Raw genomic sequence first — 24,168 nt, 5'->3', positions numbered from 1 at the left:
TCATTTTAATCACGATTTAATCAATATAATCAGTCGAATATAGAATTTATCATTAAAATCAAAACTGAAGTACGATTTAATCATACTAATCACGATATATTTTTTTAATAAGGATTTAGTCATATTAAACAGATTTAATCATTTTAATCAGATTTAATCATGATTAAATCAGATTTAAACATTCTAATCATGATTAAACGTGATTTAATCAACTTAATCGTGATTAAATTAAATTTAATCAAAATAATCACGATTAAATCGGATTTAATCTTTTGAGGGGTGCGTCGTTAATCAAGGAAGTGACCTGCCCTCGGTGAAGCTGCAACACCTTTTGGCTAAGAACCTCCCACTTTAATAAACTAACAATTGGAGAAAATTGATATTTTAACTTTAAAGGGCTAGTTTCCCACGCACACAAATTGGCAAAATAAATAAAATAAAAATCGTTTTCTCATTCTACTGGAAACTGTATCGACAAGAAAATTTTGCAATTTCCAAAACAGTTACATTACATTCGGGTTATTTCCATAGACAAAATATTCATTTTTGGTCTGTGGTTATTTCCTTCTAGCTAAAATCGATTCGGCTGAAATTGGTTTTCCGTTGAAAGTTATGAAACGACGGGAATTTTGATATTGCGCAATCCATAATACAAAAGCTTCAAAGTGCACGTCATGGCAGATGGTTTGTGTGATGAAGCAATGCAGATGTAATCAGGGTCTGCTGAACTGTTCGTCTCTTTCTCGCTGACGTACAAGCGACTCTGTTTTGTTCAAGAGAATTCCACACAAACTGAAAAGGTAGGCATTTAACGCGTCTTTGAATTTTTAAAACGATTATAATAAAATTATGATAAAATAATTTTTTTATAAAATTTGTTTATAAACCTTTAACTTTAATTAAAAAAAATATTTTCCAATAGCCTGAAAGTAAATTTAAAATATATATTTTCATAAAAAACCACATAACCATTTTTTTTGCTTAAATTTGATTTAATCTTAATATCAAATGATGCTTTGAAGAAATTGCTGCTTAGATGAATTATATTTATTACCTAAGCTAAAACCTTAATTTGAGTTAAAAATTTTTTCAAAATTCTGCGCGTAGATGAAACTAACCCCTTTTTAATTTTGAAAAAGTAACATTTTTATTTTCTGTGAAAGGTAGAATTGGTTTAACAACTATGTTTAAGCTTTTATAAAACCAGAAAACCCTGGTATATTTAAAATATACTGAAAATAAGATTAAAGCAACATTTATAATTAAATAAATTTAGAACTTTTTCTATCTCTACTTGCTTGACATTTGCTCTTAGGAGGTAGCGAGACTTTGTAAGGCGACTTATCAAAAATATTTTACACATACAGGTTTCGTTTGCAAAATGGAAAGGAAAACGCATTTGGCGATTCTTTATTTATTGATAATTCTTTTCATCCATAGAAGTGCAGCTTTAATTCCCTTTGGAGAAAGTGAGTTATTTTATAGAGTTTAAATGAAGGATTGAATCGATTTATGGCACCAATTCGTATCCCGGTAATTGCGGGTCTTCCTATGGCAAATCTCGAGGTCATCAGGGACGGGTAGTTCATGTAGTTGATGGAGTATTAAAGCGATGAAAATTTCTTGAATCTAAAAGCAAGATGTACGATATGCCTATAGTCACGTACTCTTGGCCCCTTTTTAGCAGGTAACTGAGGACCAACCTGTAGCTTCGGTTGTATAAAATTTGTCTCGCTTAGCATCAAGGCTACTGCATACGTGATACTCGCAGAACAGTTTAGTAAATTTCCTAGAGAGAAAACTGGAATATTTAAATAGTTACCAAAGCGATTAAATGCAATTATATAAAAATTTAAATTTATTTGTTATTAACTAAGTTCTACAAATATCAAAAACATGTTTTAACAAAGAATATTTGATAATAATTTTTAAATTAAGCGCCAAATATGTAAATATTTAATGAATTTCTCGATATATCGCTGGTTTTGGTCTTTCGTCGGTTAGAGTCGTGAATATTTCTACTCTAGTTTAGATTAGGCCATGTTTTACCAATAGCTTTATTTCGATTTTTCTCTACGATCACTCAGGAAACGTTTGCGTTCTTTGCCCTTAATAACGTTTCAATTGTCGTATTCTACCTAAGTTGCTGAGAGATTCTTAAATTTCTTTCAACATCATGTTCTAATTCCCTACCGCGAACATCTTGGTCCAATTATACTTCCGCGCGCCTCATTGTATAATTCCACCCCGCGAGCATCATGGTTTAATTCCCCCGCGAATATCATGGTCTATTTCCCCCCGCGAGCATCATGGTCTAATAACCCCTTGACAAGAGAAGAGGGGAAGGAAGGGCTACTTCCATTAACTAATGAAGGGGATGAACATTCTGGCAAAGACCGACTAAATGTAGTAATTCGCCCTTAATATAAATAAAAACTTTCATGTTATTATCATAAGTAACATAATAATATTAGTATGACACTACTATTGCTTTAATGCTAATTTCATTTTTTCGACACGGACGTGCTCGCCAAGTTCTGACTCTGACTTGCACTCAAACTAGTTAGCGTGTTACCGTTCTTAGTACTAATCCATTGTATTTTAGGTATATTTAAGCACTAGGGGGCTCTGTGCTGAGAATTGGACCCAAATTACCCAAAAGCTCTGAAAATTATATCTGTGATATATTTTCCTAGCTGACATACAAAGTGTTATTATCTTGCTAATTTTATAATGTTACTTTTGTTTTTATTTATATCAATTACACATAAACAATAATTTAAACAGCTTGCGACCCGAAAAATGGAGGAACTTGTGCTTCAGATGAATGCGACAGTCCAAGTGATGCCTATTGCAGCAACACTGACAATACATGTACATGTCGATGTGATCTTTCCGAGACATGTGGAAAAATTAAATGTCCTGTAATAATAGACCGTCCTCCGCAAGCCGCACGCTGCTTATCTGGAAGGTGCATATGTCACCCTTAGTCGATTCGATTTAATTGCTTTAATTACTTGTTACTCACTATATATCCAATAAAATACTTTAAACTTCGATGATTAACTAGTTTGACAACAAACTTCTTATTTTGCACCATACTACCTGTTCTCAGCATGCTTGATATTTTGAATAAATTTAGGGTTCTCAGCAAGTTTCCTATTTTCAAAAACTTAAAAGTTCTCAGTAACCTTCCTATTTTCAAAAACTTTCCTGTCCTCAGCATGCTACCTAATTTCAACAACTTTCCTGTTCTTAGTAAGCTTCCTACTTTTAACAACTTTCCTGTTCTCAGTAAGCTTCCTAATTTCAACAACTTTCCTGTTCTCAGTAAGCTTCCTTATTTCAACAACTTTCCTGTTCTCAGTAAGCTTCCTAATTTCAACAACTTTCCTGTTCTCAGTAAGCTTCCTTATTTCAACAACTTTCCTGTTCTAAGCAAGCTTTCTACTTTCAACAACTTTCCTGTTCTCAGTAAGCTTCCTATTTTCAACAACTTTCCTGTCCTCAGCAAGTTTCCTATTATCAACAACTTTCCGGTTCTCAGTAAGCTTCCTATTTTGAAAAACGTTCCTGTCCTCAGCAAGCTTCCTACTTTCAACAACTTTCCTGTTCCCAGTAAGCTTCCTATTTTCAACAACTTTCCTGTCCTCGGTAAGCTTCCTATTTTCAACAACTTTCCTGTCCTCAGCAAGCTTCCTATTATCAACAACTTTCCTTGCCTCAGCAAGCTTCCTACTTTTAACAACTTTCCTGTCCTCAGCAAGCTTCCTATTTTCAAAAACTTTCCTGTTCTCAGCGAACTTCCTATTTTCAACAACTTTCTTGTTTTTCAGAAAACTTCCTGTTTTCCACAAAATCTTGTTTTCACCAACCTTACCGTTTACAAGTACCTTCTTGTTTTCATCAACCTTACCGTTTACAAGAACCTTCTTGTTTTCAGAAAACTTTCGGTTTTCCACCAAGCTTCCTATTTTCCACAGAGCTTCCTGTTCTCAGCAGACTTCCTGTTTTTCAGCAAACTTCGTGTTTCCCACCAAGTTTTCTGTTTTTCAGAAATTTTGTATAAATAGCATTCGCATTAAATGTGTTTTTCTTCACTTCTTACCTTACTGTAGTAATCTGAGCGTTGTCATTGCGCCATTTCAAAATTGGTCAAATGCTAGATTTTGTTTTAAACTAGATCATTTTGTGCCTTGCCGACTTTTGTGAACAACCACACCTTCTCGAATGAATCAGTAAAAATTAGTATTACAAATAAACTATAATTTAGTTAAGGACCTATTAATTATTCTATAACACGTTCAATTTCTCAATTTATAAATTGGAATAATGTACATGTTAAAATACCAGCCAAATAATGAAAATTCAGCCCATTTTGAAAGCTAAGTACTACTTGGTACTATAAATATCCTATTATTTCGATTGCTCTACTACCAAGGTTAAAAGATAATATGCGAGTCATGATTGCCTGCAGAATAACCACGATTCTGCGTTTAATATTTCCACCTTTTCCTCGATACGATCTTCCATTAAAAACACTTTTCAAAATAAATAGAGTTTAAATTATCTGAATTCACAGCTTTCAAAGCAAACGATTTTCCAGCATTTTCCCCAATATTGCTACCAATTCTTAATTCCACATTTCATTCAACATTAATAAATAATCACACAAATCTCTTTATCTATTTCAAAACAAATTTCATTAAGACTATTTCACTTATCTCAAACTAAATTAACAAAGTCTAAATCTTAATGCACTGCATCGATTAGCATCCACTTAGCAAAGTACAACTTATAATTTTTTCCCAATCTGACTTAAAATGAATTAAACCTACACATAAGCTTAAACCCATTTTAATGGAATAAATATATATTCCAAATGAATTTAAATCTTTAAATAACTTGTTTCATCCACATTTTATAAAATTAAATAATCTGTTATACACGATAAACATTCATAAAACTTTTATTATGGAAATACTATATACAAATTTTTAAAATAACATTTTACAGGCTAGACTCTGGAATCAGATAGTTTGGCCACGTCTTCCGTTGACAGTATATCATCCCTGTAATGGTATATTATTTAAAGATAATAAGTAACTATAAAGAAATAAATAAAAGCAAATGAAGAATTCATTTTTTATCTAGGGATAATTACTATGTTCAGACCAAGGCACGAGTGGGGGGAAGGAAAATGTCACTAGAGGAAGACGTCACTTTTAGGGAACAAATCAGTTACGGTCTTCAATCGCGTCGGAAGACGTCACTTTTAGGGAAAAAATCAGATAACGGTCTTCAATCGCGTCGGAAGACGTCAGTTTTAGGGAACAAATCAGTTACGGTCTTCAATCGCGTCGGAAGACGTCAGTTTTAGGGAACAAATCCGTTACGGTCTTCAATCGCGTCGGAAGACGTCAGTTTTAGGGAACAAATCAGTTACGGTCTTCAATCGCGTCGGAAGACGTCACTTTTAGGGAAAAAATCAGATAACGGTCTTCAATCGCGTCGGAAGACGTCAGTTTTAGGGAACAAATCAGTTACGGTCTTCAATCGCGTCGGAAGACGTCACTTTTAGGGAAAAAATCAGATAACGGTCTTCAATCGCGTCGGAAGACGTCAGTTTTAGGGAAGAAATCAGTTACGGTCTTCAATCGCGTCGGAAGACGTCAGTTTTAGGGAACAAATCAGTTACGGTCTACAATCGCGTCGGAAGACGTCAGTTTTAGGGAACAAATCAGTTACGGTCTTCAATCGCGTCGGAAGACGTCAGTTTTAGGGGGAAAATGAGATAACGGTCTTCAATCGCGTCGGAAGACGTCAGTCTTAGGTAACAAATCAGATAACGGTCTTCAATCGCGTCGGAAGACGTCAGTTTTAGGTAACAAATGAGATAATTAAAATTACGTTTTAGCACGTGACAGTACCTTTACAGCAGACTTATTTACCCGCCTTAATACCCTAACATGGCGGCGTATTTTCTAGCTCTCATTACTTACAACAAAAAGTGAAGGTTTAGTTTTAGTTTTTTCAATATTTCTAATTCATTTCTCAATATTTTTTAATAAAAAAAGTGGTTTTAACCATGTATTTTTTCGGTTCTTGCCAACCCTGGCCATAACGTTATTCTACGTCACAGATCAGGATATAAAACAATACACAATCCTGTTTTGCCAATAATAACGTGACCACCAAAGGCGTCTTTGTGTGAAATTGCGATCGTCTTAAGCTCAGGGAACGGACTGAAGAATATGGATTAACTATCCAGTTCCCTTCTAATGTATAACAACGACTTTGTAATTGGATCGAAAACCGTAAACTTGAATTATCATGATAATTGTTATTGAGGAGCTTAAACAACATGTCCGTATAATGAAAGGTCGTTGTTAATAATAATAATAATCAGCTAGGCTAATACCCAAGGCACCACCTTAGGCCTAAGTCATCAAGCGACTTTTAAAGCCATTAATTAAGGTGGCCGTGTTACAATGCGTAGGAGGGTGGAGGCAAGCCCTTCATGCCACGCGAGCCAACAGCTGACTACACTATCTATTACCGTTAACCCTAAGAAATGTTCTACAGTAACCAATAAAAACGAACTAGATTTTGGAACATAACTTATATCCCTAAATATGTTGTTTATAACCAGAAACGCGTATAAATAGAAAGGCCTTAAACAAAATATTAAAATTAAAATTACCTGGTTTGTCTTTTAACCATTTTGGCATACTGATATTTTTTTTTGCTCACCACTAAAGGACTCAACAACTTATCATCTGGTATAACGTTTATTCCTATGGAAAAAATTAAGGTTATTATTAAAATGAAAAATACTATACCGGCACTTGAGGAAAGACTAACATGTAGTTTAGGTTAGCATAAAACCAATCTAAAAACTATAAGGGTCATAATAAAAAGGTAATCTATCAAGAGTCTAGAAGTGTCTGAGAAGTTGGAGGAAACATGACCACAGAAATCCTGGGATTAACGCCAGAAACAGCCAAAATAATTTTTTGGGCTAAAGTTGCAATTTTTACTTGGTGAGAGTTTGGTACATTTCATGTGTTTAACTTGTCAATTTTATGTTTTGAACAGACTGGAAAGTTCATTCACAATTTCCATGTGCACTTTCTTTTAGCAAATATCAGAAATAAATTAGTTTCCCCTCGCAGTTAATGTTTTTGTAGAAATTGTAGTGCATTGCCCCTCTGCCGCTGTTCGTAGACCCTTGTATCAAGGTCATGGACAGAAAGTTCAGTTTGAATATTTTTATACTACGGTCCGAAAGCTTCCGAATATTTTAAATTAAATATTTTATTTCCATGAAGTAACAGCTCATCCTTTTTCATAAACCTAAAAATATTCAAATTGAACCATCGATGTGAACTTTAAAATTCAAGAAAGTTCAGTTTCTCCATCTTTTTATAAAGGTACGAAATTTTAAAATAACGGAAGAAAAGGTTAATCTGACAAATGACTAAGGTTGAAATGTAAAATGGCACGTAGAAATACCAAAATAAAAATAATTAGAGAAAAGGAAATAAATATTTTTCACTTGAGACTGATCATTCTTTCCGTATTTCAAGAAGCCAAATATTTAAAAAGAACTGAGCATCCACTAAAGCACGGAATTGCTCAAGTACCATAAATGACAAGTTATAAATAGATTATTTCTTACCTAATATCCAACTGAATATAATCGCGATCAAGCATGAGATCGCAGTCGAAATGGGTTGAATCCACATCACAGAGACTTTGTAAAGGGGAAATATGCCACTGCAAATGGAAAGTTTTATTAATTGAATATTGGAAATTAAACTGGAAAAAACAACAAATATTTTCTTAAATAGAATTTTCAGTCTTTATGAGTCAAATATAAAAAGTAAAATGCGTAAAATATCGGTAAGGATAATTTCACTCACTCGTCTTCCGTGCTTGCATCAAGACTAGGGGATGTGGTTGAATTTCCTGCTGGCCCGAGTTGTCTAATGACATCGTCTGTAAAAGCGTGGCTGAATGGAAACATGGTTGTGGATTCTATTGATTTACTATCACTCGTTTCAGGGCTGAAGTATGACTCGTTAAATGAAGAATAATAACTGGAGTTGTCTTCTGGTGGAAATGGATTTGCAAAGGCCCTCAAAATCTTGTCATTATGCAAAGATACGATGGCCGGGCATTCGTTCAAGGTGTGCTTCACGCCGTGCGTTTTAGCGGGGTAGATCAAAGAGCCGATACTCATCCACAAAGAGAAAATCAACGATACGAATATTCCAATTTTACATGCCTACATTAAAGTGTATAAAATAAATTATTATACCTCAATATTGTGTACTCCAAGGGACGTAGCGAAGTGCCTAGCTTCCAGGGAAAACATAGACGTCCTCAGAGAGAATAAAGGAGGCAAAGCCCACCATTAAGGCATTTTCACACGAGCCAACTTTTTGATTCAACTAGATGAGTCAACTTGAGTTGAGTAAACTAGTTGGTTCGTGTGAATAAAAGTTCGATGAGTTGATCCACCAAAAAAGTACGCCAGTAAAAAATGGATCACTGATCCATTTTTGCTGACTCAGCATTTTGATTTGAAAAGTTGGCTCGTGTGAAAAGACCTTAAGATGATTTGTGAATGCACTTGTGAACGTTCGCGAGGGGAGGTTTAATTCGGTTTTAAAATACAGTAGCCAACGTACTCCATAAGAATTTCTACTTGAATCTCGAATTTTCGTAAGTCTTGCAGGGATATCTTTAAGGTTACTAAGATCACAAAGAATGTTTTCATTTACTTGAGTGTTTGCTTTACGATAGAAGAAAGCCAAGAAAAGAGTGCCCATTAAAGGTCCAGACAACGCCCCGATGATGGCGAAAAGTACTCGAACGATTCCCCCCAAATGAGGCACAGCCAGACTCAAAGCGATGGAAAGAACTCCGTAGAATGCAGCTGTTGAAAAATACATTCGAATGATCGTGGTGTAACAGTCGCTGAACATCTCGACTTACTGAGTACTTTGCATATAATTAGATTCCTTTTGTCGGTTCTGGTCAGATTCGGGAAGTATGGCTTCAAGTAGTCCTCCAGGGTGCAGGCGGCGAAGGAGTTGATGAATGACGAGATGGTACTTAGAGCGGCACTAATCAGCCCAGCCATGGCGACTCCCAGGAGGCCCGGAATATGCCCGAGCATTTTCCCCGCGGCGTATATAAATAGCTGCGAAGAACACGGTTTGTTATTAGTTGGTTTTCTCATTTCTAAATCACGATAGTTCTTAGCTATAAACTTCGATACAATTCGTATAATTTCATTGAACCATTTTCTCCAATTAGTTGTTGGTGAAGATACCGCGTAGAGGACAGAATAAAGTAAAATTGTAAGCGGTACCTAATGGTTTTAATTTTTGCTGCTTCGACTGCTCCAGGATACCTTCGAAAATCGTTGGGCTATCGCGTGGAAATCTGGTAGAATTACGTGTTATAATGAAGTTATTCAGATTTACTCATGCGAATAAATGCTTGGCTACTCCATATGAAGCAGCTGTAAGTGGTCGGATATGAATAGTGGCAACTTTATCATTATCATTATTCCGACAGTTCGGAGGCAGAGCACTTGGAATTTATTATTTTTAGAGAAAATGAAATACGGATAAAACTTGTTTGATCTTTAGCTAAAAATGATAAACTTTGCTATACCTCTCTTTAAATTTTTTTTCCGAAATTGCTTCTGAAATATGGCTACGAAAACGATCTGATACGATTACTTGATTGGAGTGACTGTTGAGAGCAGCCCAAAGAAAACGTCATACGTACGTTTACTTAAGTTGTTAGCTAACTACTATTACAAAACATAGAAATTGTGTATCTACTTCAACTGGGAACAGTTAAAAAATATAGTTTTCCTAAATTAATAACACTTTCGCGCACTTTTCGGTAAAATTTTTAATTTAATCGCACGTGATAAAGTTAAACCACCTTGGCAAAGATGGATTGAACCTTCTTAACCAATATTAAAGGTTTATTCGTATTGAGAATTTCCCTTACTTGATCCGGCATGTAAATTGCGGTTTCCATGGGCCTTTGCAAAGGGTCGCAATTGGTGAATTTCGCAAATATCGCCACAGCAGCGAAGATGATCAACGCCTCGAAGAAAACAATCAGTAGCATGCTTATAACCAGAGACCTAAGTCAGGGAGGTTAATAATTACCACTTAATACTTGTTTGTACCAGTAGGTTGATTATTCACTAGGTACTTAAATGAATTTTACTAAAAAATTATAATTTTAACAAACATACATTTGAGCTTGTCTTTTATTTTTAACGGATAAGAGTCTTTGAGCTCCTGCTTGAGAACTGACTGTACCCCAAAGACACGACACTATTCCGAAAGCAATGACGGCCCAGACCGAATAGCGTTTTGAAAAGTCTTCAATCAATCTAAATTAAAATTTTAATTATCACAAATGGCGAACTTGATTTACAATCTCAAAATTGATTTGAAACAAAGCAATCATTGACTTAAAAGATTAATTAAAATAAGCTTTTGGAAAGGGTAACGAAAATGTCCCGAACTTTAGCATAATCTCAGGATTACCTAAATCTCACTCTTTTAGAATAAAGTCCATGTCAGTGGCAAAAAGTGACAAATAGTGAATAATAATCAGAAAATGCATTTAAATTATGTCTTTCAGAGATGTAGCATCATTTACATCATTTACATGTGAGAAAATGTTTCAGTTTTTCACAAAAGAACCATTTAACACACCTTAAAGATATATAGCAGACGAATTTAAACGCAGGAAAAATCGTAAAAAAGTAGCCAAAATAAATTCCTAGATTGGGCTATAATTGAGTTTCTAACCCAAAACCTGGCAACTAATTCAGTATATTTGTCTAAAATAGCACAAATAAATTTTTGCTCTCTAGGTTTTTTTATATTTATTAAACTTTACTATTTGCCACTATTTGGCATATTAGCCAGTAAAAGTATTATTCGCCATGTCGGTATTTACCACTTTTTGCCACATTCTTTGACACCAAAATAAGCCTATGGAAAAAGTAACGAAAATGTCACCGGTCGTAGCCGGAATTCAACATTATCTGCTATTAGTTACCAGGTGCCATGCAGTTTCACCAATTATTTTAATTTGGCTTTGGATTGTTTTCAAAAATTAAAAAATAATAACATTTGGTTACTCTAATATTTAAGTTTGCAGCTTATAGTACCTTCCCCAAATATTTTACTTAGAATGTTAAAGCGCAATCTCTAAAGCGCCGATTTGGGAATCTGAACTTTCCTGAGATTTACGGAACATTTGACAGAGACAAAAGGTGATTTTTTACCACTGGAAAAGTTACCAGAAAAAATATTTTGTATGGAAGTTATAAAAAAATAAAAAATGCTTTTATATAAACCTAGCGAAAATGACTATATCGAGACGTAGGAGCAACAAACACAAGGAGAACGCAGCGAGCCTATAAACACGCTAACACAGTGTTGGGTACAAATTTCATTGGACGAACCTTTACCCTGAACGTTTTACGGGCGGGGGGAAGACAATTTCCGAATTTCCCCTTCCGAGGGCAGCAGGCGCTAAAGCGTCTAATCAATGAAAAATGTACGCAAGAAAATGCAGGACTTTTGACGGGTTGCGTTCTCCTTGTGTGGGGTGTTGTGTTTGTTGCTCCTAGATTGAGACGAACCACCGAATTTTCTCCCAGCACAGGAGGTGGAAAGAAAAATGTCACCAGATACCGAGCCTATGATTGGTTGAAAGGGAAGGGACTTAGTTTTCGAGCATAAAGAAGATTAGAAGTAACGCTAAAAACGTCTCAAGTTAGTCATTTTCCCAAAGTATAAATTAATATATTCTTAATGATATCAATGATAAAGTGTCGCAACTCACACGAAGTGTTCGTCCATCCGACCCTCGAAGGTTGTTTTGAATATTTTAGCGACTCCTCCGCCGTCAATAACTCCCTGAACAGCGATCATGATCGTGGACAAAAAGATGAGGAACGTCTGAAATACGTCCGCCCAAATAACTGCTTTCAAACCACCCTTCAAAGAAAGATGTACCGTTGTATCCGTAAATAAAAATACAAAAAAGTATGGCAATAAATAACATCTTTGAGTTATTTTTTTTCTATGCGGAACAAAAACTGTTGTAGTTTTGAGCAGGTTTTGAAATGTTCAACATAGTTTCTGTACAATAAGTAGACGAGGCGCTTGAAATTTTATTACAATCAGTAATTAATGTTTTGTTTTGCAAAAACTGTCGTAGTTTTCAACGAAATGCACCCCACTGATCTCCCTCGGCCATTTTATTGCATCACTGCCGATTCAACAGATTGCTAGTTGTCCTTCCACCAAAAATTAATTAATCATGGTATTACCATGATGCAGTTTACGGTACAAATAACCCAAAATATTAATTTGAATTGAAAGATTATTGGGATCATTTTAGGTGATTAAAAATTAATTACTCCTTACCATGATGCAGTAGATGGTGCAAACCACTCCCGTAATGCTCGAGGTTATCCAGTATGGAAATCCGGTGATCGTGGTAAAAGAGATCGCAGGGGCGAATAGAAATACGCCATTTATTATGAGCTAAGAAGAGAACAAAATGCATCAAATCTTATTATTCATGACACAATCTTCAAATTAAAGATTTTTACCATTCTCACATGGTATATTCTATTAGTTTAAAATGGAATTATTTACAAAAACCAAAAAAATATGGTTATGATATTAATTTAAATAACTTTTGTGCAACATATTTGCGCATTGTTCTACAGTTTCGTTAAGATTCGGATGGAATAATCTAGTGTTGTAAGTCAGAAAAATTTCCGTGGAAAATTTTCTGTATTTTTCCGAAAAGAAGAAAAGAGTTTTCATTCCATCGATTAGTCTAATATATTATTTGCAAATTTAAAAAAAAGGCATTTTCGCTACATTTTTTCGAATCTAAAAGTAAAACTAAACCCTTAGACTAGTTTAAACTGATAAACAATGTAACACTATTAATGTTTTGAAGTATGTTTACTGATATTAGACATTTTAAATCGATAAAAAGTTAAAAACATTAAAAACCTTTAAAAAGTAAATTTATGTTTCATTTTTTATTTTTCTGATTGGCGGAAAATTAACAACACGAAAATAATCTTAAATCAATATTTTACTAATTAAATCATTATTTAATTTATTAAATCATTATTTAATTTATTAAATCATTATTTAATTTATTAAATCATTATTTAATTTATTAAATCATTATTTAATTTATTAAATCATTATTTAATTTATTAAATCATTATTTAATTTATTAAATCATTATTTAATTGATTAAATCCTTATTTAATTGATTAAATCATTATTTAATTGATTAAATCATTATTTAATTTATTAAATCATTATTTAATTTATTAAATCATTATTTAATTTATTAAATCATTATTTAATTGATTAAATCCTTATTTAATTGATTAAATCATTGTTTAATCGATAAAATCATTATTTAATATTTAAATATCATGATTCAATGAATTAAATCATGATTAAATTAATTAAATTATGATTAAATGAATTAAATTATGATTAAATGGTTTAAATGGATAAAATAACGATTTTATTTATTTCGTGATTAAATGGATTTATTTCATGGAATAATTTTTTATTAAAGGATTTAATTCATGGAATAATTTTTTATTAAAGGATTTAATTCATGGAATAATTTTTATTAAAGGATTTAATTCATGGAATAATTCGCGATTAAATTAATTAATTAATTAAATAACAATTAACTGGATTAATTAAAACCAATAAATAACGATTAAATGGATTAATTAAAACCAATAAATAACGATTAAATGGATTAATTTATTGCAATAAATAACGATTAAATGGATTAATTTAATGAAATAAATAACGATTAAATGGATTAATTTAATGCAATAAATAACGATTAAATGGATTAATTTCATGCAATAAATAACGATTAAATGGATTAATTTAATGCAATAAATAACGATTAAATGGATTAATTTCATGCAATAAATAACGATTAAATGGATTAATTTCGTGCAAAAAATAACGATTAAATGGATTAATTTAATGCAATAAATAACGATTAAATGGATTAATTTAATGGATTTAATCACGGCTTAATGGATTAGTTCGTGATGGAAATGATTAAACCGTGATTGAAATGATTAAATCGTGATTGAAATGATTAAACCGTGATTGAAATAATCAAATCGTGATTGAAATGATTAAACTGTGATTGAAATGATTAATCCTTATTAAACAAATTAATTCATGATTAAATATATAATCATTTAATCACGATTATTAAGAAACCCAAAAACCTTCCATTCGATTTTATTTTCATTTTAGTAAAAAAGGTCTGGTTTTTCTTTTAAGAAACATTCCGCAAGTCAAAAACCACGAGACCATCATTTCTAAACTTTATTAACTAAGATTGCGTATCTCTTTCACGTGTAATATTGTTTGCTGTTTTTTCATCTGTAACCGATAAAAACGATGGCCCAGTTTTACGGTATACATGTATCAAATATAAAAAATCAATTGTGTATTTCAGCACCCGGTTTTTTTCTCTTATCCGAAAGAGATTATTTCCAAAGAGGAATTTTTCAAGAAACCTTTTATATCTGCGTATACAATCTCCAGACTACGGTTGGCGCCTCCAAATCTATAACTCTTTTGGGAAGTGGTTTCCCTTAATTAAATACTAAGACCATATCCATAAAGAAATTTAGCAGAGCTATTCATTAAACGTTTTGTTTACAAACAATTTTTCAAACCAGGGTATAAATGTGAAAAAAATCTGAATTATTTGTATAATTGTGAAATAGATATCTCAATTATTTATTCTAGGGAACGTTATTCTTTCAAAAATATTTAATTAAATACTGGTTTAAATTTAAAATTCGTTGAAAATATTTATTTTTTATCAATCCATATATTTTTAAATGATAAGCAAATAACGCGTTTTACGTTATGATTACGCCAATCGCATTTTTAAAACTTACATTGATGAATAGAAACACCACTGAAAATATCATCCGTAATGAGCGGTCAAATCTCAATTCGATATACTGAAAAATGTAAAAAATATGAGTATGCTTCTTAAAATATTGCAAAATTCAATTTCAGATTCTTAAGTACAATTTAAATCTCCTCATGAATAACGTTTTCAAAAATCCCTTTAGTAGAAACGCAGAAGCTAAAGTTCGAAATGGTGTTCCCTTCTGTCGCACCAAACAAAGATTTTCTTTTGAATATTATTATTTAGTGTTTTCGTCTATTGGAAATGTGTTATAAAGTTTGTTTTTCTAAAAAATGAATTTAGTGATAACGCGAAGGATCCACTAGTCATTTTCTTCAAATTTCAATCTGATAAGTTAAATTACGAAACTTAATAAAGTGTAAATTTATGTGCTCTTTTAATCTGTAAGTAGGTTGGTTTTTCCGAATGCCTTATACCAAATAACTTCAAATGAAGTTAAAAACCTTTAACTTATTAATTCAACTGAATTGAAATTACTGAAAAATAGTTTATGGATTTTAGCATATTTAAATGTTTTTCGGTAGTACCAACTACCAACGAATTATTCATAAAAATGTTCTAAATTTTATATTGTTTTTTTGGGTGTTAAATGCCGCGGTGCCATAGCAAATAGGGCACCTGGAACACGTCTTAAGAACGTATGGTTGTATGTACAATTATATTTTCTTTTTTTTTGTCCATTCCAAAACGAAATGCTGTGTACAGAACATCAATGCCACTTTAAATAATCTGGGTTTCATAAACCATAGCCTGTAACCAAGTTACCTCGTAAATGCTAACTATTTTGATGTTGTGCAGTACAGGAACGATCCATTTGGAGACTAGCATTTGCCCAATGATGTACCCAACCATCATGAGAAGCAATTGCATTCCGTTGATGAAAATTTCACCAGTAGTTCCGGTCATGGAATTGGCCGAAAGCAGCGTGGCCGTAATTGAGAATGCCACCGGGATGACGGACATTTGCCTGTTACCCAGCAAGTATTCGTCCACGGTGTTTCCTTTGTCTTCATTGTCATTCCCGTAAATGAAGTCATTGTCTTTCTTCGGCTTGGATCTCGTGAAGAAAGGGATGAAAACGCACACAATCAAAGACGCGCCGATGATGCAGTAATCCGTGATCCCGAAACCCAATGGCTGCTCCATCTTCCGCGACGAATGCAAATGTTACACCGACTCGAGTTTTCTTGATTCTCAAATAAATTCTGTTTCGGCCTTCGACAAATGATATTGTTAATAATCGACGCCTTAGCATTTACTTGTACCCTCTTCGTTCAATTATCAACTGACGTCTCGTCGATAAACTCTTAAATTATTTTTTAAGTGGATTTTGTTATATGTTACACGATCTTACCGCCCACATCAGCTTTTTATTCAATCCATGAGATAAATATTTCTAATGCCTTATCTCTATAAAACTGAGAATGAGTATCTGTCATCTGCTTGAAGCCTCGTTTCTTGAGAACACTTTCTACACAGTGAGATTACGCTATCTTATCTTTGACCCTAAAGAGAAAATCTCCATTCTTCAGGTTCACGATTTGTACTAAAACGAAATTTTATTTTTCTTGAGAGAAAATATTTATTTTCTTTATCAGTTAGGAATTGATATTAAACTGCGAGTTCCCTATGTAAGGAAAAACAACTTACCTTCAAATGATTAAAAAGGGATAACACTTCTTGTTTGGTTGTTCTTCAAATGAATCAATGAAAATGCGTATAACGTTACGTTAATAGCAAACAGTGGCGTAGCCAGAAAATTGTCAAAGGGGGGGGGGACGAAGTATGTAAATGTTAAGAGGGGGTAGAAAGGGGTGCAAATTTAGTACAGTCAAAGGTAGGACCAAGGGGGTCTGGACACGGAAATCACCCACTTGTCTACACCACTGATAACAAACACATCTCAAATAAGTTTAGGGCTATTTGATTATTTTAATTTTTTTTTAATTTTTTTATTTATATTTTTTGAAATATACCCAGAAATTAATAAGGCATATTAAAAAAGTTAATTACCAAATTGTATTCAAATTGATTTAAGTTGTGATAATATATAAATTATCATTAGATAATTATATACAGGGTCTTTTAAATAGATCGATCCAACCGTGTTTCTTAAAAACGACGTGAAAGTTTAAGGATATATACAACGTATTGTAATCAAATGAATTTGTAAATTTCAGAAAAATCGAAGCATTTTTGTGCGTTTTAGAAAATTTACTTTTTCACCGGTAGGTCGCAGACAAAAAGTGTCAATGAGAAAGTTGAAGAGTATATTAAAAAAAGTAAGAATACAATTGGTTCGGTTAAACAACGGTTATTTTTTCACGAGTTTTGAGGGCTTGAAAGAAGACAAGTTGGCGGGGAAAAATAACCGTATTTTAACCGAACGAATTGTATTCTTACTTTTTCAATATTATCTTCAACTTTCTTATTGACTCTTTTTGTCTGCGACCTACCGGTGAAAAAAAAACATTTTCCGTCACGTCGTTTTTGAGAAAAACGATTGTATCGATCAATTTAAAAGACCCTGTATACAATTCTTTTCGGCATAACTTACAATCAAATGATTTATATAGGCTTTTCAATTTATTCTTTGCTGAACCGATTTTTAAGAAACTAATTGAAGTACAATAGCTGCTTGTTTGGAATTATCAAACACGCCTCAAATTCTTACCCTTTTTTAAGCAAAGGGAGCTAGTTTTCAGCTATATTGACCTCTTTTATCCTGATGGTAACCGCATTCCACACAAAATCCACAAAGGTTTTCAGTGATTTTACGCTACATAGAACTCTTTTATCCTAATGGTAAGCGCATTCCACACAAAATCCACAAATGTTTTCAGTGATTTTACGCTATATAGACTAGGGTGGTTCAAAAAAATGCAAATATCGAAATGTTTTGGTGCACATGGATTTTCTTGTTCATTTTGATGAGAACATGACCTACGAAAAATTTTAAGTAAATTCATTAATATTTAGGACTGCCTCAACGAGGTAAAGTTTTACCACTATGAACTAACCCATTTATAAGCAAAAATCAGTTTTGTCACTCATTTACTTTACTTGAACGAAAAATTTAATATTTATTACTTATTTAAGTTTTTACAAGGTTTATTATAGAAATAAGTACCGGTACACCATAAAATACTTGGCAGAAAGCCCCACTAAACCAAGTCATAACTGCTGAAAATCACAAGTTAGGACCTGGTTTTGTGGGGATTTCTGCCAATTATTTTATTGTGTACCAGTACTTATTACTATAATAAACCCTGTGTAAGCTTAAGTAAGTAATAAATAGTAAATGTTTCGTTCAGTTAAAGTATTTGAGGGACATAATTATTTTTTGCTTATAAATGGGTTTGTACATAATGGTAAAACTTTAGCTTGTCGAGGCAGTCCTAAATATTAATGAATTTACGTAAACTTTTTCCTGGGTCATTTTCCCACCAAAATGAACAAGAAAATCAATGCGCACCAAAACAATTCCAAATTTGCATTTTTTTTGAAACACCCTAATATAGACCTCTCTTATCCTAATGGTAACCGCATTCCACACAAAATCCACAAAGGTTTTCAGTGATTTTACGCTACATAGAACTCTTTTATCCTAATGGTAACCGCATTCCACACAGAATCCACAAAAGTGCTTATTATTATTACTAAAGTTATAACGGTAAATATTTACACTAGGCACTAATCATATTTCAAATTCAAATCTTTACTTTTTAATATTTACGAAATGCATTTCGTATACAAATTAAATAGCATCAATTCATTCACTAACGACGTAAGATAAGAACAACAAGGTGTCCCAAATTTCCCCTCTAGATTGGCGCTTCTAGCCGTGACAGGTTATTGGTTACTTTATCTCATAGCACCAAATGAATCAAAATCAGATTAACCCATTTCTTAAACCATCTACAGATAACATTTAGCTAGTTCACAGTTCTACATTTATAATAAGTACTACTCTAGATCAAATGTTCTCATCGTAACTTTTATTTAGTTTTATATTTAAATAAGTTTGAATTTGTTTATTCGAAATAAAACACTAAATAACTAGGTTAATCAAACCTTTTACATAATAAAAAATGAATTCTTTAAATTTTTATTTTAGAAATCCTATGTACACATTTTTTAAATATTTTACAAGTTAAACTTTAGAATCAGATAGCTTGTCCATGTATTCCGTTGAAAGTATATCATCCCTGTAATTGTGTTTTGATTAATAATCCTAATTTATGAAACTATCAATCTGTAAACATTAGCAAATAAAATAAGAAAATTAAAGCAAAGCCATTATTGGGGACTTTCAAAAGTTTTAAGGCCCATTTTTTGATATGTAACAGAGCTTCAATGACAAATGAAATAAATTCAAAAGCCCATGAAAATAAATACAGATTCAAATTACCTGGTTTGTCTTTTAACAATTTTCGCATACTGACTTTTTTTATTGCTCACTACTAAAGGACTTAACAGTTTATCATCTGGTACAACGTCTATTCCTACGGGGAAAAAAGTTAAGGTTATTACATCAAAGAAAAATACTTCACAGGTATATTTTACAGGTATATATATATATATATATATATATATATAATTGATGAAAAACGAAAATAGAGTTAATTTTAGCTAGAAGCCTATGAGCAACAAACACAGCACCCCCCACAAGGAGAACGCAAACCGTCAAAAGTCGTCGATTTTCTTGTGTACAATTTTCATTGGTTAGACTCTTTAGCGCCTGCTGCCGTCGGAAGGGGAAAATTGGGAAATTGTCTCCCCCCCACCCGTAAATCTTTTAGCGTAAAGGCTCGTCCAATGAAATTTGTACACAACACTCCGTTAGCGTTGTTTAAAGGCAAGTTGCGTTCTCCTTGTGTTTGTTGCTCCTAGATTTTAGCATGTAAAGGACATTGTGTGTTGATATAAAGTTGAATTTATTTGTTTTAGTTCGAGAAGATCGAAAATTTACAAACGCTTTAGTTAATCTATTGGTTGGGAAATGGATGGAAATAATTACATATGGTTTATTTTTAAACAAAAATGTATTTATTGACTTAAGTGTATTCTGACATTTTGTAATCCATTGTAGGCATTCGAATTAAGACCGATTCGATTGATTTATACTCCAGGTTTCAGAGGGAGTAAATTTTTCGTTAACTATTTCATTATTGGCTGAATAATTTCCCACACGCGCGAAACACGAACGCGATATCTGTTAATTTTAGGGACAAATTTGTGAGAGACTGGTCTCAGACAGAAAGTTTATTCATATGTCGAAAATAGATATTTGACTAGGACCATTTTCGACGCTTATAACGCCTGAATATTTGTTTAAATATTCTTAATATAATAATAATAATAATAATCAGCTAGGTTAATACCTAAGTCAGCAAGCGAATTTTAAAGCCATTAATTCAGGTGGTCGGGTTGCAATGCGTAGGAGGGTGGTGGCAAGCACTAAATATCTTCGAATCAATTTTATTTTCATTTAATGTCTTTTACGATAGTGATATGAATAATAATAAATAGTGAGTGTAGGGAGCGGTTGGCTCGTGTGGCATACGCATTGTACCCTAGACACCTGTTTAAGGCATTTTAAGTCGCTAGATGATGATGATGATGATTATTATTATAATTACTATTATTATTATAATACTTAAAATTATCTTTAGTATAAGATATATGAATTATTTAAAAGTTACGGTTCCTAAGGTCAAGTTCGAGAAAAATTTCATTAATCATAACACGGTAATGATGATTACACCATCTAGCGGCAGACGACGGTAATAAACATTTGCAGAGTTTCCCCTTAAGCGGCCTGCCATTATGCCCCTCCCCTTAAAAGTCAATCAATTCGGCCCGGTAATTATCATTGGTGCTACAAACACACACGGGTGACGTGAAAAAAAGACCACCTCCGTGTTTCTTCCAGCCACTGTCGGACGGCGAAAACTAGGCCAGAGTGGCCGCGCATAGTCAAAAGATATTAATTCAGTAAAAATAAATAAAAATTTGGTTCTTACCTAATATCCAACTGAATACAATCGCGACGAGGCAGGACAACACAGTCGCAATGGGCTGAATCCACATCACAGAGACTTTGTAAAGCGGAAATATGCCACTGCAATTGGAAAGTATTATTAATTGAAGATTATTTGAAAAAATAATATATAAACTAGAGAAAAAAAACGTAATAGAATTTTGAGTCTTTTAAATTCAGTAACGCTCAACATTGAATCCGGTTCCTTAAAGGGAATATAACCCGCAAAGCAATCTTTGTGGAAGACCCCGTCAATTTTTCAAATTCCCCTGTACAGTGGCGCCAAACATTTCTAAAAGCAAAGGCAAGAGCGGCCAGATCTGCAAACGTTGGTGTTCCACACCAAATACCTGAGGTTATATTCCCTTTAATGTACGAATTTTGGTGTTTGGGTTAGCCATTTGTTTCGATGACTAACGATAAAATGTTTTTGAATGTATTGAGCTAAGCTTAATAGTAATAGTTAGTGTAGGGAGCTGTTGGCTCATTTGGCATGAACGGCTTGCCACCACCCTCCTACGCATTGTAACCCGGCCATCTGAATTAATGGCTTTAAAAGTCGCTTGATGACTAAGGCCTTAGGTGGTGCCTTGGGTATTAGCCTAGTTGATTAATATTATTTTCCAAACATTTACCCGTATCTACAATTTTAATTTTTTTTCTTCAATTTTGTATCTTTTAATTACATGATTTCGCATTCAGTTTCTAATTTTTCAGGAAAAATTAATTGTGGAAAAAATTCCGGAAAATTTTCCGCAAATAGAAAAAATAAAACATTCAAACATATTAATTTTTAGGGGTTTTAATTCTAGACTAGCCTAGACGTTTAGTTTTATTTTGGATTCGAAAAAACGAGGCGAAAATTAAATTTGCGAACAATATTAGGCTAACCATGGAATGAAAACAATAATTTTTTCCGGGAAAATACGGAACATTATCAGGAAAAAGGCCTCGGTCATTTTCAGACTTACAACTCTAGAATTTTCAATACATTTTTAGCAATGCGACTGTAAATGACTTAAAATTAATATCAAGTTGATTTTTTCTCGCGAGCTTGAGTTATTAAACAAATTGAAAACACGCATTAGGATCGTTTCAGAACACATTTAGAACACACTATGTGAATCGAATATAGTCTCAATGCCCGCTACCTGTGATGGTCTGACGTGTTCTATTTGAAGGTGGGGAATATTTTAATAATAAAAATAATCATCATCAGGCACCACCTTAGGCCTAATTCATCGAGCGACTTTTAATGGCATTTACTCAGGTGGCCGGGTTACAATGCGTAGGAGGGTGAGAAAAAATGTTCCGCTGACTTTTTAATCAATATGTCTGTAGCAGACGCTAGATCATAGGCAAGGGGGTCTCGATCGAGAAACGGTTTGAAAGAATTTTTGGATTGCCTCCCAAATTCGTCTGTTGCTGACGTCACCCAGATGAGATCCCATTGGTTTTCAATAGGATTTCATCTCAGTGACGTCACGATGTTCGTTAGCAACGAAGATACCAACCTTAGCCCTTAGCAACCACAGCGTATCGAGGCAACCTTTTATAGCCTAAAATTTACTAACCTTGGATCATAGGGGCTTCCTCGGAGGAGCTAGCGTCGTTACACCGCCTAGGGTCGTTTCGGTCGCGAATAGTACTCAGCGATTCAGTAGGCTATGCAGTCTCTTATGAAACTAGATGTCTGTTTATATTTTAATAAGCGCAGGGCCCAGAATTCACAAACCTTTCGGTTATCCGTCACTTTTGCAAAGTAGTCATTTTCAGATTAAAATAATCAAAACGAGAGACTACTAGTAGTTTAGCACAGGCTTAAAGGGAATATAACCTCAGGTATTTGGTGTGGAACACCAAAGCTTGCATCTCTGGCCGCTCTTGCCTTTCGCTCTAAAAATGTTTGGCGCCACTGTACAGGGAAATTTGAAAAATTGAGGGGTCTTCCATAAAGATTGCTTTAATTGACTGTTTTCGAGAATATTTTGGGCATGATTTTGAGGGCGTTTCAACATTTGAGACTAATTAAAAATACATTTTTGAGTTTCATTGATTAATGTTACTATTTTCGGGTGATTTCTTCGGACAGTTCTCTAAAGTCTCTGTTGGTGGTCTTGAGAAAAATTTCAATTCGCGATCTTAAAGGGAAAATAACCTGCAAAACAATCTTTATGGAAGACCCCTCAATTTTTCAAATTTCCCTGTACCGTATGCCAAACATTTTTAAAGGCAAGAGCGGCCAGAGTTGCAAACGTTGGTGCTCCACACCAAATACCTGAGGTTATAATCTTTCATCTCACGAGGAGACGACCCGAGCTGGTTATCACCGATATGGTTCAAATTTGGGGGATTGTTAGAAATAGATCTTAAAGGTGAGGGGGAGATTTACCCTATGCTTCCGTTTTGCCATGGCAACCAAAATGTTTTCTGACAACTTAAAATGAAAAAAAATCAACGTAAAATAACATGGGAAAATGACAAATTCTAAGGGTTCTGTGCAAAAGTTAAAAAATTCAAAAATGTTTTTTTTTTAATTAAAAAAAATAGTAAATTTTACATTTTTGAATTACTTTGCTCTAATAAGGGTGAATAAAAACTATTTTGGGTGAACTCGAGCTAAATTGAATAAATACGTCGTAATTTTAAATATAATACAAAACTTATGCTGTGATAACTACTATTTATTTTCATATAAATCCCACGCCATTTTGAAAAATGGGGGATATCAATAAAACTCATATTTATTCGACGATTAATCTGAATTTTTCTACGTCTCATTATCTGCCGAAGTGAATTAGCCCTATAGGTTTTCCATAATAGTCCGATGCCATTTTGAAATATGGCGGATATAAATATAACTTATGGTGCGATAACTGCCGAAATAATTCGCCGATTTATGTGAAATTTTCTACGCTACATAATCTGACCGAATAATAAGCCCTTTATATTTTGATTGATATCTGACGCTATTTTGCAAAATTATGAAACGTAGAAAACTAACAATTCCCCAACTTGGAACCAAATCGGTGAGAGCC

The 24,168-nt window shown here is 33.4% G+C and overlaps 2 protein-coding genes and 1 long non-coding RNA gene across 3 annotated transcripts in view; 1 reads left to right on the top strand and 2 right to left on the bottom strand.

Moving 5' to 3' along the window:
- Nucleotides 1-593: 593 nt before the first annotated feature.
- LOC149960293 (uncharacterized) lies at nucleotides 594-3,059 on the top strand. The gene is made up of 3 exons (XR_016478426.1): nucleotides 594-800; nucleotides 1,368-1,469; nucleotides 2,788-3,059. It is a non-coding gene; the product is annotated as an uncharacterized LOC149960293 (long non-coding RNA).
- Nucleotides 3,060-4,953: 1,894 nt separating this feature from the next.
- Nucleotides 4,954-16,357, bottom strand: LOC149960292 (sodium-coupled monocarboxylate transporter 1-like). Its single transcript, XM_090166650.1, has 12 exons — nucleotides 15,853-16,357; nucleotides 15,050-15,115; nucleotides 12,489-12,608; nucleotides 11,902-12,056; nucleotides 10,292-10,432; nucleotides 10,039-10,177; nucleotides 9,004-9,211; nucleotides 8,790-8,944; nucleotides 7,926-8,290; nucleotides 7,682-7,779; nucleotides 6,704-6,797; nucleotides 4,954-5,072 (listed from the first exon to the last, which is right to left on the bottom strand). Exons 1-12 carry the CDS (start codon nucleotides 16,231-16,233, stop codon nucleotides 5,018-5,020), a joined length of 1,977 nt encoding a protein of 658 aa, XP_090022776.1. The 5' UTR covers nucleotides 16,234-16,357; the 3' UTR covers nucleotides 4,954-5,017.
- Nucleotides 16,358-19,208: 2,851 nt separating this feature from the next.
- The window catches only part of LOC149960291 (sodium-coupled monocarboxylate transporter 1-like), a 30,080-nt gene continuing 25,120 nt past the window's right edge, over nucleotides 19,209-24,168 (bottom strand). Inside the window, exons 10-12 of the mRNA XM_090166651.1 lie at nucleotides 21,114-21,211; nucleotides 19,499-19,592; nucleotides 19,209-19,295 (exon numbers count right to left, since the gene is read on the bottom strand). Coding sequence (XP_090022777.1) covers nucleotides 19,241-19,295; nucleotides 19,499-19,592; nucleotides 21,114-21,211 — 247 coding nt within the window. The 3' untranslated portion in view covers nucleotides 19,209-19,240. The remainder of the gene's footprint in view (nucleotides 19,296-19,498; nucleotides 19,593-21,113; nucleotides 21,212-24,168) is intronic.

Source organism: Leiobunum rupestre, chromosome 2, assembly GCF_980474605.1.
Source record: "Leiobunum rupestre chromosome 2, qqLeiRupe1.1.hap1, whole genome shotgun sequence".
In the NCBI taxonomy this organism is placed as follows: Eukaryota; Metazoa; Arthropoda; class Arachnida; order Opiliones; family Sclerosomatidae; genus Leiobunum; species Leiobunum rupestre.
This window is presented reverse-complemented; position numbering and strand designations above follow the sequence as displayed.

Coding starts and splice junctions, on each gene's coding strand:
- LOC149960292 (XM_090166650.1), bottom strand. CDS start 16,233: ATGGAGCAGCCATTGGGTTTCGGGATCACGGATTACTGCATCATCGGC. Junction 12,057..12,488: donor GCACCATCTACTGCATCATG/GTAAGGAGTAAT, acceptor CTTTCTTTGAAG/GGTGGTTTGAAAGCAGTTAT. Junction 10,433..11,901: donor CGGATGGACGAACACTTCGT/GTGAGTTGCGAC, acceptor ATTTTAATTTAG/ATTGATTGAAGACTTTTCAA.